General features: G+C 39.2%; 1 protein-coding gene across 2 annotated transcripts in view; it reads left to right on the top strand.

Annotated features, from left to right (window-relative positions):
* Positions 1–13335, top strand: part of TEF (TEF transcription factor, PAR bZIP family member) — a 22618-nt gene extending 9283 nt beyond the window's left edge. For both annotated transcript variants that reach the window (XM_064420121.1, XM_064420120.1), the window contains exons 2-5: positions 1371–1697; positions 3202–3422; positions 4061–4272; positions 6205–13335. In XM_064420121.1, the coding sequence (XP_064276191.1) occupies positions 1371–1697; positions 3202–3422; positions 4061–4272; positions 6205–6226 (782 nt within the window). In that variant the 3' untranslated portion in view covers positions 6227–13335. The remainder of the gene's footprint in view (positions 1–1370; positions 1698–3201; positions 3423–4060; positions 4273–6204) is intronic.

Genomic DNA, 13335 nt, shown 5'->3' with positions numbered 1-13335 from the left:
CTTTGTATGGCAGCACTGCTCTTTAAGCCATAAAAAGCTCTTTCAGTCTCAGATCCACACCAGCTAAGGCAACAGTGGAAGGAATGCCACTTTTATCAGAATAGGTTTTATATAAATAGTCTTTTCTGATTTAGAGCTGAGTTTCACCCCCACTTCCACCCCCGATAAAGAAAAATGCTCCTTTAGTATATTGTAGCCAGTCTAGAAAACCCTAATGCCAAAGATTGGTGCATTTTGTTGGACTAATCTCTCTTAATACTGGAGATCCAAACTGGCCCAGCGTACGTCCTTGGAGTTCCTGTTCTACTGAACTGAGTATTTGTTGGCTTCCATGGTAATGCCCAGTTTGCAGGTGATTAGGGTACAACTGGTGACTGTCCCTTCCTTTTGACAGCAGTGCTGGCAGTCCTAGCACTGCTTCTGGAATGCCTCCTTCACTGCTGATAGAACTGCATGGAGAACTGGATCAGAAAAATGACTTGGATTTTTAATTTTTTTTTCTGCCAGCTTATTTTTATCTCTTAAATTATGTAATTATTCCATAACTTGAGTTTTCTGCTTGGATTCTGTCCCAGACAATTGTTAAGATTCAGTAGCTATGGGGAACATAGAAACAGCCATTTTTCTGTAATATGTGCACTGTAGCACAGTAAATGGAGAAAAACTCATCAGTCTCTTGTGACTTGGGGGTGTGATGTGGGAGTGTGCCTTATTAGACATCTCCCCAAAGAGTGAAAATTGTATGTAGGTACTCTGAGCTATCTATAGTGAGCAGCACTTGGAGCTAAAATGCTTTCTGTGGACATGCTGAGTCATTTCAGAGAGAAATGCTTCTAAAATGCTGAACAATAGGCATCCAGGTCTTTGGTGTCCTATGGACCTTTTGACTGATTTTCAAATGTAATCTGAAAACACATATTCCTCTCTCGTTTGTATTTAAATTATTGTTCTGTACCTTCCTTCTTTTTGCATAGAATAAGCTACTCTGCTTCCTCAGAATTTTCTTAATGGTTTCCCATGTAATCCTGCTTAGGGACACTCACTTTTGTTGTCTTCTGAGATGGGTATGTGAAAACCAGGCTGTTTTGCAGTGATGGTTAATCAGCTCTGTGCAGCACTTCATCTGCCCTTGGTAAGCTATCACAGCAAAGATGCTGCTCTGCAAGGCTGCTCAGCTGCCTGTGGCCCAGCCATCACAGGGGAGCATTCCATATGTAAATGTTGATTTTCAACATCTGGTTCTCCAGATCATGTCATGAGGCAGAACCATGAGCTTTCTGAATTTCCTTTCATGGGGATTTTGTTGGACTCTTAAACCTTGAGTCTGTCCTGTGTTTCGGCTTGTACAGTGACCTACTTGTATCTTTCAGATAAAGAGAAGGAGAAAATAAAGCTTGAAGAAGATGAGGCAGCAGCTGCCAGCACTATGGCAGTCTCAGCTTCCCTCATGCCACCCATTTGGGACAAAACTATTCCTTATGATGGCGAGTCTTTCCACCTGGAGTACATGGATCTGGATGAGTTCCTGCTGGAGAATGGAATTCCTTCCAGCCCTACTCACCTGGATTTGAACCAGAATCCACTCTTGCCCGTGGCTGAGCTGGAAGGGAAGGAATCTGCCGGTGCTTCCACTGGTTCTCCTGCTTCATCCTCTTCCACTGCAGTTTACCAGCAATCTGAAGCAGCCTCCAGCACAGGTAGATGGAATAATATGGGGTTCTGAGGGACTTCTGTTGTTCTCATATTAAAAGGTGTCTCTTTAGATCAAAGAGGAGATATGCTAACCTGTCAGTGTTTGCTGTGGCAGGTTAAACACTTAAACATGCTCAGTATAGTTCATGTATTAATTCATGAAGATGCTGCCTCTGCTTTTCTTTACCTCTTCCTGTCCTATAAAGAATGAGTGTCTGTCAGTGTGCAGTCTGTCTATCAGTGGTCCATCTGCTTTGCTTTTGAAATTATAAGAGCTGAAGTAGCAACATAAAGGATTTGCTTTCTTGGTGTTGCTAATACAGTAAGAAGCTGGACAAATTGAGAAAATACTTTCTCAGGTTATTTTACAACAGATTTGATAACTTGTCACAAGTAATTTTTATTACCTTGGTCTGGCTGGGTGAACTTATGTGAACTTACTGTACCTCAAATAACAATGTTCAATAGAAAAACAATGAAGTAATTTTTTTTGTGCTAGCCTGGGAAATGTGAAAACAGACACTTGGAAAAGGTGTTTTAATGATGCAGTTTGATGTTCTGTGGTGCTTTGAAGTGGGAATGGAGGAACAGACAAAACTGTGCTTAAATGGTAGTAGGAAATTTTATTTGTAGTATAGAGATCTTCTCTATTAAACAATTCAGCTGCTCAGTTTGCCTAGGTTTGGAGTTTAAACATGATAGCCATGACAGTACTATTTTGTACTTTACAAAAAGTATGTACTTTATTTTGTACTTTACAAAAAGTATGCTTTACAGAAAGCATTTTGCTCTGGACCTCTTTTGTGAATCTGTGGGAAAGATAACATGGTGCCCCTTCCATAAGTTACACGGTGTGGCTTTTTTCTAGGTGGTATATGCAAAACTTATTTATTGATCACTACTGCACGTTGCAGTGACATGCAGTTTTGCAACTCATGTGTATGAAGTTTTGTAAACAATAGATTAATATGATAAAGCTCATATGAACATTACCAGTGTCAGACTTCTCTGTTGGGGCATTTATTTCTATGTGGCAAAGAAGAAGAATGCTGTTGAATTTGTAGCAAATCTTCTTTTATTTAGTCAGTTGTTTGGAAGTCTACTTGTCTGACCTTTGAAGGTCCCAGGGACTCGGGTCTTTGGGCAGGCTTGTTTCTGTGAGGATTTGTGTGGTACAAAACTCAGGCTGATAAAAGCTTCTCCCTTCTTACTGCTGCTGTAGGTGCTTTTTATGTGTGCAAAGCATGTGGTTTTTGCCAGGGAGGTATTAACTCCTGTCCTGCATCTGTCTACTCATGTCTGTTATTCTGGCATATGCTCCTGGAGTTATATTACAGACTGGACTGAACTCTTTCTCTGTACCACCAGCAGTACAGCAGCACCCACCACACCTCAGGGAAGCACCAACTAATTCTGTTAGATATTTCTCACCACAGGGCAATAAAGTTGGCTTCTTTGTGATTCCCTTCATCCTGCTGAGTATATTGTAATTTCTCCTGTTGTTGCCAGAGTCCCCACCACAAAATGAGAGAAATACACCCAGCCCCATTGATCCTGACTGCGTAGAAGTTGAGGTGAATTTTAACCCCGACCCTGCTGATTTAGTGCTGTCCAGTGTGCCTGGTGGTGAGCTCTTCAATCCTCGCAAACACAAGTTTACTGAAGAGGACCTGAAACCACAACCTATGATTAAAAAAGCCAAGAAGGTTTTTGTCCCAGATGAGCAAAAGGTAACAGATTTATTGCTGCAAACTCTCCTAGGCCTTGATAAAAGTTTGACTCTTTGTCCAAACACTTTGACATACAGAGCTAATGCAGTTTACCTACATGATTGGGCAGAAGCACTGCCAAGAATAGAATTGGCACGCCAACTGCTGTGCTTGCCCGTTTGCAGGTTTTGGTATCATGAGCTAATTACTGTCAAGGAGCAACTGACCATGCTAGACACAGAAATTAGAAGAACTATCAAGTCAAATCCTCATCACCTGCACTTTTGAAGGCCATTGTCTGTATTTGCCCAGCATTGTGTCTAATCTGGATTTAAGTAACCCAGACAAGAGAACAGGTGATTTTATGTAAAAGTTCACTCCTAAATTGAAAGTAAGTAAAGGAAGCATTTCAGTTGGACAGCTTCTTAATACCCAAGTCTCTAAATCTCTGTAGTTCTAGCGATGCACTTGGTTAATCCTAAAAGAACACTTGTGTAAAGATGAAATCTTACAGTACCGTGTGGTCTCCATTTTGATGTCAGAGCCCTGCAAACCTATGGAGGAGATCCTCAATAAAGCAGTCGGTGTGGATATCATTATACAATAAAGAGGTGTCTCCAAAACACTTGTCAGTTTGGCTTTTTTTTTTTTTAATACAGGATGAAAAATACTGGACAAGGCGAAAGAAGAACAACGTGGCAGCAAAGCGTTCCCGTGACGCTCGGCGACTAAAGGAGAACCAGATCACAATTCGGGCGGCCTTTCTTGAGAAAGAAAACACAGCCCTGAGGACGGAGGTGGCAGAGCTGCGCAAGGAAGTGGGACGATGCAAGAACATTGTTTCTAAATACGAGACCAGATACGGACCCTTGTAAGCACACCCTTTTCCTTGTTAGGGCTCTGTTTTAGCCTCTTAGACTTCTCTGCCTTCTGTAGAGACTCCCAGAAATAAAGTTTATGGAGGCTTTGCCATTTTGCATCTACACTAGAAAGAAACCAACAAAACACAAACAACCCCTGTTTCTGTTGGCACGACTCGTTCAGGCCCTTTCCTGATCATTCTGTTGTCCAAAATCTTAGTGTCCATATTTAGAACCCTGTTTTCAACACTGATAGAACATTTTCTGATGTCATACAATTGAACAGATTCACCTGTCTGGAGAAATAAACATGGATCCCTCCAGACTGGAGAGAGCTTTTTGCTATCTGTTCTAACCTTCATTTTTAAGTGGAGAAAGAGCCTAGGAGACTCTCCTCTCTCTCTCTCTCTTCCTTTTTTTTGTTTTGTTTTGTTTAATTTTCAAACTCTTGCTCTTTTTCTCCTCTCCATTCCACCTCCCCCTCCCAGTAAAAGTGTAAAACATAATTTTAGGATATAAATAGATGTTGCTGGGCAGCATCATAAAATTGTTTCCTCTCCCATTCAGAGGCACTAGAAAGTATCCATTGTGTAGAACTCTGTTCCTGTTGAAGAGGAATAGGAGAACCTTTAGGACAGGAAGACAGGAAAACATTTGATTTCTTGTAAAAACAGAAGTATTGCAAGGTTAATCTATGAATGTTATGCAGAATGGAGTCAGTGCAGTTTAGATTACAATGCTGTCTAAATGTCTTGATAGGTTCTAATCCTGGGTGACTTGCAGAAACCAAGGAGAGAGAACAGTAGTGAATCACTCACTTTATATTTGTGGACAAAATAATTTGATGTGGGTTCTAGACTGTATTTCTACCACCACCCTTTCTTTTTTTCCTTAGAGGGTCTTCCCTCTTGAACTGCTGATAAAGCAGCATGTTGCACTTAACTGAGAAGTAAGGGAGATTTAGAAAAAGAGGTCTGGCTCATTAGGCTGAACCTTGAGTCCCAGCTGTTAAAAAATGGCCAGCACCTTATGCTTTGAAAGAAGGGGCTTTTTTCAAAGAAGTAAACAAGCCACTGTTATTTTACTGCACCTTACCTGTTGTGCAAGAGGTTGAGAAAGAGTTTTGGTCCTTTGCCTTGTGAACACACTATGGGATAAGCTACACCCACTATAAACGCCAACAGTTTACCTCACTATCTCCTGTGTAACAGTATATCTGGTCTCTCCACGCTTGCTGGTTCTATCTCCAGCATGTTTCCTGATAGAAAATTAGCACACAAGACTTACCCTCTTGGAAGTAATCCATTCTCAGCACCAAACACTGCTTCAACAATTTATGGTGCTAAAAGAAAAAATACGCTGTGTGTGATGTTGAGACCTTCTACACGACCTACAACTGCAAGAACTAGAAGCTTTACCAGAAGTGTATGTCTAGAAGTCCTCTTAACAAGAGAAGCTGTCTTAAGATAGGGGCTGTGTCAGAACTCTTAGGCTATACTTCCTGGGATAATATTTATATTGAGGAGTAAACGTGGGATGGTGATGTTGCGGGTAGTTGCAGTTCCTGTATCTGAAAATACATTAGAAAAGCATTAGGGTTTATTTTCTATGCTAAAGACTAGCTTGTCTTTTAAACATAATGTGGAAATTATGAGTTTAGAGCAATTTTGTGTTGAATTCTTAAGGAAGTGGAGAAGCAGGCTAATCTACAGCACCTAATGTATGCTTTGAACTATTCTCCCCACGCCCCACCCCCCGCTGTTGTGCTCTTAATTTGACTAGAGTGGCTCTTGATGCCGTGTTGGTCTAATTTCTTTCAAACATACTAAAAATTGTCACTCTTTCAGCAGGGGTTTTTTCTTTCACAGGGTGGTTTGTGGTGGTGATGGTGGGAAGTATGTTATAAATAAATTGTCACACTTAACACTTTGCTTTGTTTAAAGTGACTTATCTGATTCCGAGTGATGCAACTTTAAAGACTTTTAAAAACAAAGAAACTAAAAAGCACACATGAATCGCCAGTCTTCAGAGTGAGCAGTGAAATCTATGAGGTGTCCCAACACAAACAACTGATGATGACCCTGCCTGCCTCCTTGCCTGCAAGTACCCCATCTGACTACCCAGGGCTGGGCATGATGAAAAGTGCAAAGTCTCCTTAATTCTGTATATGGCTTTCTTATCTGTCTTTCTCACTGTAACTATGAACTACAATAAGCTTACCTACTGGGGTTTTGTCAAGACACTCAAAGTTCATGTCTCAAAGTCTGTTGACAGCCTGTGTGAATAGTGACTCTTCATTTTGGCACTCGAGTGGAAGAAGAGAGGGAGTTTTAAATGAAAGTGTCTGTATATATAAAGAACTGCTATATTTTAAGACTCTTTTCCCTGCAGTATAATGAATTTTATTTAATACTGCGGCTCACTTCTGGTACAGTGTAGCGTATTGTGGAGTACTGTGAGTGCAGAACTAAAGACAACGGGAAGACAGCAGCCCATAATGTGAGAGACTTCAGTGCAGAAGATTACAGCAGATGTACTGAAATAATCCAGAAAGCACCACAGTGTGCCATACAGAGAGTAATAAACCTCTATCAAATGACCCATGTAATAAACCACGTCGGTGGCTTTCCTGCTCCACAGCTACACTGCTGTAACCTGCCTTTTCCTTTATTTCATTTATGAGGCTACCTTTCTTTTATGGTATCTTGCTGGAAAAGGATCTATTCTTCTGCTAACAACTTGGCAATCATGGAAAAGGTGCTATTCAGAGCTGCTGATCTCCAAATCTTTTGGCAGTCTGAAACTACCGAATGAGTATTAGCTCCAGGAAAACAATGGCTATTAGTTGCCATCTTACCATTTTCTGTCTCTTGTCTGCAGGACAACTGTGGTGCTGAAGGTGAAACACCAATGATATCCCACAGTTACAATGGGCAGCTTAAGAGTGAGGACCCTTGTGCTGGTGTGGGAGGGTAGATGAGAGCTTGGATGGATTGTGGAGATGTTTATTGTGTTTAGAAGATGGAGGAAGTAGGTGGAAGTTCCGTCGTAAGAATTTCATCAGCATAACAAGAATTTGCTCTTGTATTAAGGGAGCTTGAGAGCTAAATCTATGTAGGGAGAACAAGAGTAGTTACTTTCTAGGAAAGGAGTACAGGGCCATGCTTGTAGCCAAAATGGAGCTTGTAAGACAGGAGTATGTTCATGCCTGGAGATTGATGAATAGCATACACCTCAAAAAAAAATAACCTTGAAAGCTTTCTGAAGCACAAGTGCCAAAATTATGAGGCATGACTAGTTACCAGCATAGCTCAGTGCTATCATATTGAACAATTATTTTGACTTCATGTTTACCCAACAGATTCTACCCCTAAGTTCAGAGCAGAAATACAAAGAGAAAAATGTGAGAAACAGCAGCTAATATTATAAGCTTAATTAAAAAAAAAAAAAAAACAGCAGGATTCATAACCAGTGTTTAACAGCATAACCTTTGTACAGAGCTTATATATTTAATGTAGTTTTTGACCTATCATTTTTAATGGATGATGTACTGAAGTCAAGAAAGTGTTTTTAATTTTTGCTGGTTACCAAAGTATATCTATGAGTGTATTATTATAATTTGGGATTATAAAGCTCTGAGATAATCTATTTTTATCAAATAGACAAATATCTTAGTTCCATGTTGCTGATATGGCAGCATATATCTCTACCTATATTGAGTATTGCTGACTTGGACTGATATTTTCTGGTATGTACTGGTTTTTGCTTTATTTTGGTGATAAAGGCCTAAACCATGAATTAAGAAAAGCAAACCAGCAACAAAACAAACCATGACAGCATGTAAATGTAGCAACTTTTTTCATTTATAATTTCTAAATTTTTAGTTAGCCCTGGCTGTTCTTAAACGTCATGCTTCCTGTTTAAATCATAAAGCCAAAAGCTAAATAACTGGTCAAAGAGTTGCTTCATTTGGATCCTACTATGCTTAGGAATATCTTTTAAATAACTTACATATTGTGTACAGGATTTGGTTTTGCAGTATGTCATGACATTTTAACAGCAAAATATTCAGTCAGTGAGATTAGCATGTGCAATTCTATTGTTTTATCGTTGTTATCTTAAAAGCTTACACAGTGGAAACTAACAGTGAATGTTCATTAGATCTTTCTTTCAGAGAAGACTGTTAGCAAACATTTGTGCTTCCCTGTAGGACAATGCAGATTTGCACAATCTGTGATTCAAGTGTCTACAGGTTGCAAAACTGGAAAATTGCACTTTAGGGTGAGTGCAGCTCAACTTTTGTAGCTGGAGAATTTGGTGGTGTTGTTATTAAGAAGCAGTATCTTTAAACATAAATGAGAAGGTAGTAACTATTTAAAGGAGTGCAGATATAGCCAGACAGAAAATACTGTGCAATGCTGAATTCCTTTCTCAGTTTTTGCAGTCTCAGGAAGTTAAATTTATTGCTCCAGAGCTTTCTGCTCCTCTTGGAATGATTCGCTATATCATTTTGTTCCTTGGACTAGGATGACAATCCTATCTGTAAGTGACAATTTGGGTATGTTTTCTTAGTGATCATAAGAAGACAAATATTCTTTTAGCTCAATCTGAATATTAAAAGATGCTGAATTGACTCTGTTAGGCTTTGAAGTTCTCTAGCCTTGGAACATACTCTGTGGAGGCCATAAGTTTGCCTGATGCCAGCCTAGCCCATTCCACAAAGGGACCATCTCCAAGGGGAGAGAATAAAGGGCATGTGCACCTTTCAGCATCACTGCAGGGATTGCTGGGAAAGAGCAGTTCATGACAACTGTACTTTCATTAGGAAGAAGATTGACACCACATGGCCATTTCATAGTACTAACTTTGAAAATCTATAAACTGTGGATGAAATTTGTGGACAATGAGTGTTGTTTTACTCTATAGAAGACAGCAGCTATGAATAAATAATGTGCAATTTTTAATACAGTATTGCTTTCATACATGATGATCTAATCTGCATATAGTGGGTTTGTGTCTAAAAATTCCAAGAAGCTTAAAATCTTTCACCTGTTGCCAAGATCTGTTCCTACTGAAGCTAGTAACAAAGATCTCATTAACTCCCACAGGAAAAAGTCTTTACTCTTAACGTGGTTATTGTGAAGTTTTAGCAAGTGCTGGAGTCCTGGGTGTCTCTGCTTTACTCTGAAGCATTCTGTGCTGGGATCAGGTGGATACATCTCAGATTGCAGATGTAGTGTTGCTAAACTGGTCCTGATAGTTTTGATATTCAGATAATCTGAACTCTTTTTTTGGCCGTTCATGGACAGAGTGAAAAAGTAGTGTACTATAAACTTGTGTTGGAGAAGGAATGATTTTGGGTTCTTTGGTTTTTTGCTAAGCGTCTTTTTGCAGTAACATTTTATGTCTTTTCTGACAATTCTCCATTTCTTTGCTGTGCTGTTTGAAAGCCCAAGGTATTCTAACTAGAAATCACTTTCAGCATTATCTGCAGGCCCGCTACTAATTGTACCAAATCAATTTCAAGTTGGGAGGTGCAGTGGAAGCCCAGGAGCTTTTGGAATACTGTAATAAAACCACTGATGTGGAATTTTTTTTTTTTGGTAGATGGCAAAAATAATGGACCTGCACAGAGGAGAATATTGCTGCTTCAGTATTGTAAGCCATCTGAGCATAAAAGGACTTTGTTCCTTGTGATCAGGTGCTTTCATTTTTAGTGAGAGAGAAGGTATCTCAGGCCTTTGTAAAATCCAGACAGGCTTTTGTTCACCCTTCTAGTTTTAGCTGCTAAGCACAAGATGAGAAATGCAAATTTTTCTTAGGGCATAAATCTCATATTTTTGGCAACATACACCCAAATCCATAAAGAGCAAAATCATTTGTTAGTGCTAGCGTTGTGCCTTTGCAGCACTACAAGACTCAGACTGACTTTCTAGATGTTCACATAATTTCTCTGGTCTGTATATCTGCCATTGTAACATGGTGAAGATAGATAAACTCACAGTTGAAGACTGGGAGAAGGGCAGAAAGAATAAGCTTAACTAAATATCTGTGGAGATGCTAACATAATGCTAATTGAGAAATTACAGTGATTTAACTCATCATAGTGCAAATTGACATACAGATGTAATTTGTTAGTTTGATAGTCCACTATCCCTCGCGAGTCACTTTTGGAATGCAAACTTCTTGAAGTTCAGACACCTACAGGGAAAAAGGAATCCTTTGAGTAGATACATATATAGATACTTGGCAAGGAGAGCAAAGAATGACAGAGGAAGAGGAGAGTAATGCAAGAGTCTGACCTGAGTGAAATTGCTGAAACTGACACCTCACTGTTTACAATTTTAGGCCAATTTGGATCCCCTCAGTTTAGCATCATACTGAAGATAAGTAATTGTTTAGGTCTTGGGAATCTCCTTGTCTTGGTCCTACTTCCACAGTCCAGAAAACAGTGAAAGGAATATACAGATAGGGAGAAGAGTTACTGCAGAAAGGCATGAAAATATAGCTGTTGCTTCAACTAAGTGTGCTGTTGCGCTGGGACTTGACCTGCTAATGTGACCTGGTCAGTGCTGTCTCATGAGGAAACTATTGCCTGAGGCCCCAATCTTCTAAGGCCTCAATTCTGCTGTCATTTCTGCATGGGAAGAGCCCTATATCTCTAGAGAACCATGTGGACTTCACAGGATCTGTTATTGAATGTGAAGCTCTGCCCAGGCAGGCAGCTGCAGAATTGTGTCCTTAGCACACTGTCCAGTTGTAGTTATAGGGCTGTTGATAGTAAGTGTAATCTGGGTGCCTGTTATATAGCCAAAACCCTTGTTACTTCATTTTCCTAACTAAGGCATGAGCAGAAGCCCTTCGCTGTACAACATCTGTAAAAAACTTTAAAATGTACTTCACATACGTCTAGTAAATTAAGGCATGTGATTTTGGTCTGTGGGTCTCAACAAACCTTGCTCGTGTCCCTGCCTGAATGTTTTCCTAGATCTGCAGCTACGTTTCAGTGAGAAGGGATGGTGGGATTTGTTTTCTTGAGGGGGCACAGTAGCAGCTCTCACCTGTCACCCTGGGGTGAGCGCTCGCTGCTGGCCAGGATCAGGGATGGATGCATCCTCCGCACTTTGATGTGAAGTTGTCTGAAATATGGTGATTAACATAATTATTGGAATACTGTATTTTGTATAACTTAGAACATGTAAATACACTTTTAAAACTAATCTGTTCTATGAAGTAATAAATAAGTGCTTCCATTGTAATATCTGAATATTGTTAATGCTTCATGTAGCTTGATTTGGGATTATTTCTTTCCTAGAGAACTACAGAAATCAAAACAAAGATTGATGTTGTGGAATTCTAGTCTAGTTGTGATGCTTTTTATCAACAAAAAATGTTTTAAAAAATAATAATGAGCTACTTAAGCAGAGAAACTAAGATTTTGAGGGAACTGATTCTCTTCCAGTCTTTCTTTAACAGTAGTCACTGATTACATTCATAATTGTACTCTTCCCATCCTGTTAGCTGGACAGTTGATTTGTTTGTGAGTAGCATTTGGAAAGTAGCAATATTAAATTATTTTTAAACTTTAGTGACTGAGGAAAACTAAAGCTGGGGGTTTTTGTTGGGTGTGGTTTTTTTAACTATTCTCTCTTTTGGCTCAGACAGATCTGTCTCCACTTTTCAGCCAGACTGCAGCAAGTTGCAGTGCAACAGTGAGTGACTGTTACTGAAGCTCATTTGTGACCTAGATAGTCTACATCTTTATTAGTTCCATTATGTCCATAGATTACACAGGTTTCCTGTTGTGGTGTGGAGAGAGAGAGAGAGTGATTAATGACTTGTGGTTTTGCTGAGTACATGTTCACTGGATGCTGCACAGCTGGACCTTTCATCAGCTTTCATGACCTTTTCTATCTTATGTTAAAAAGGAAAAAAAAATAGAAAACAGTGGAGTAAGAATCATAAGTAGTCTGCTAGGAAATCTGAACGCTTGGGTTTTGAGGAGGAGGAGGTGAGATTAATCCATCAGCCTTCACGTAAAGAGATTAGCCTGTGATGTCACTTTCTCCAGCCATAATGTAACTTTGTCTTTAATGCTGTACTGGAGCAGTCTCCTCTCCAGTAACAGCTGTGTCTGCAGCGTTCCATAAATGACAAAGCCACAACTTTTGTAGTGGGCAGAGACAACGGCATCTCTTTTTATTTTCTTCTGTTTTCTTTCCTCCTCTCTCAGTGTCTCTAGGCTGTAAAATAGCTATGAAACAGCTAAGCAAATGTGCAAGTTATTCTGAAAACTCTGTTCTTGTTAAGCTTTTTCAGACACATACAGTTTTTAACTGAATAATTTGAGGGAACTCCTATCTGCTATATTTGGCCTGAAATTCTGTTGCCTCTTGGATAAAAGTATTTTTTTGTCTTCAGATGTGACACTGATCTGTCCCATTCATTCAGTGGGATGGATGATAAATCTGCACAGTATTTATATAAGATATAAATCTGATCTTAGTTTTACTGTGTGTTAAGTTGTTTAATCTCTTGGATGTCTACTCCTTGAGGTTGTCTATATAATTCCTGTATATGTAGCTGCTTTTTGAAGCAGTCCATCAAGAGCATTTGAGATCATCCTGACTGAAAAATTCCATAGAAGTGAAAGTGATAATAAAGCTTGTAAAGCAGCTGGGTAAAACTGTATTGCCATGAATGGTTTTAATTTATATATGAATCTTCTGTCCCAAACTGCTTATTTTGTACATAAACCTAAACACTCCTGGCAGCTGATGGGTGAAAATAAAGGTGCTTAAACAGCAATCTAATGAGGAAAGGGCATTTCACTATTACAGAGTTGGTATTATTTTATATTTCCATTTATTACACTTTTTTAAATGTATAAACCACAGATTTGAATTCTCAAAGTCTTCAGCTTGGATTTTGTGAGTAGTTTAAATCCTCTCACCTCTCTGCTCGTAACTGGTTTTTAAGAAAAAGAAAAGCTTTTGTTTAAAATGTAAAATTTTGACTGTATTAAATTCTGTTAGTACCCTTCCTTTTTAAGAAATAAAATGTATATTCCACTA

Source organism: Passer domesticus, chromosome 5 (genome assembly GCF_036417665.1).
Source record: "Passer domesticus isolate bPasDom1 chromosome 5, bPasDom1.hap1, whole genome shotgun sequence".
NCBI classification, from domain to species: domain Eukaryota; kingdom Metazoa; phylum Chordata; class Aves; order Passeriformes; family Passeridae; genus Passer; species Passer domesticus.
This window is presented reverse-complemented; position numbering and strand designations above follow the sequence as displayed.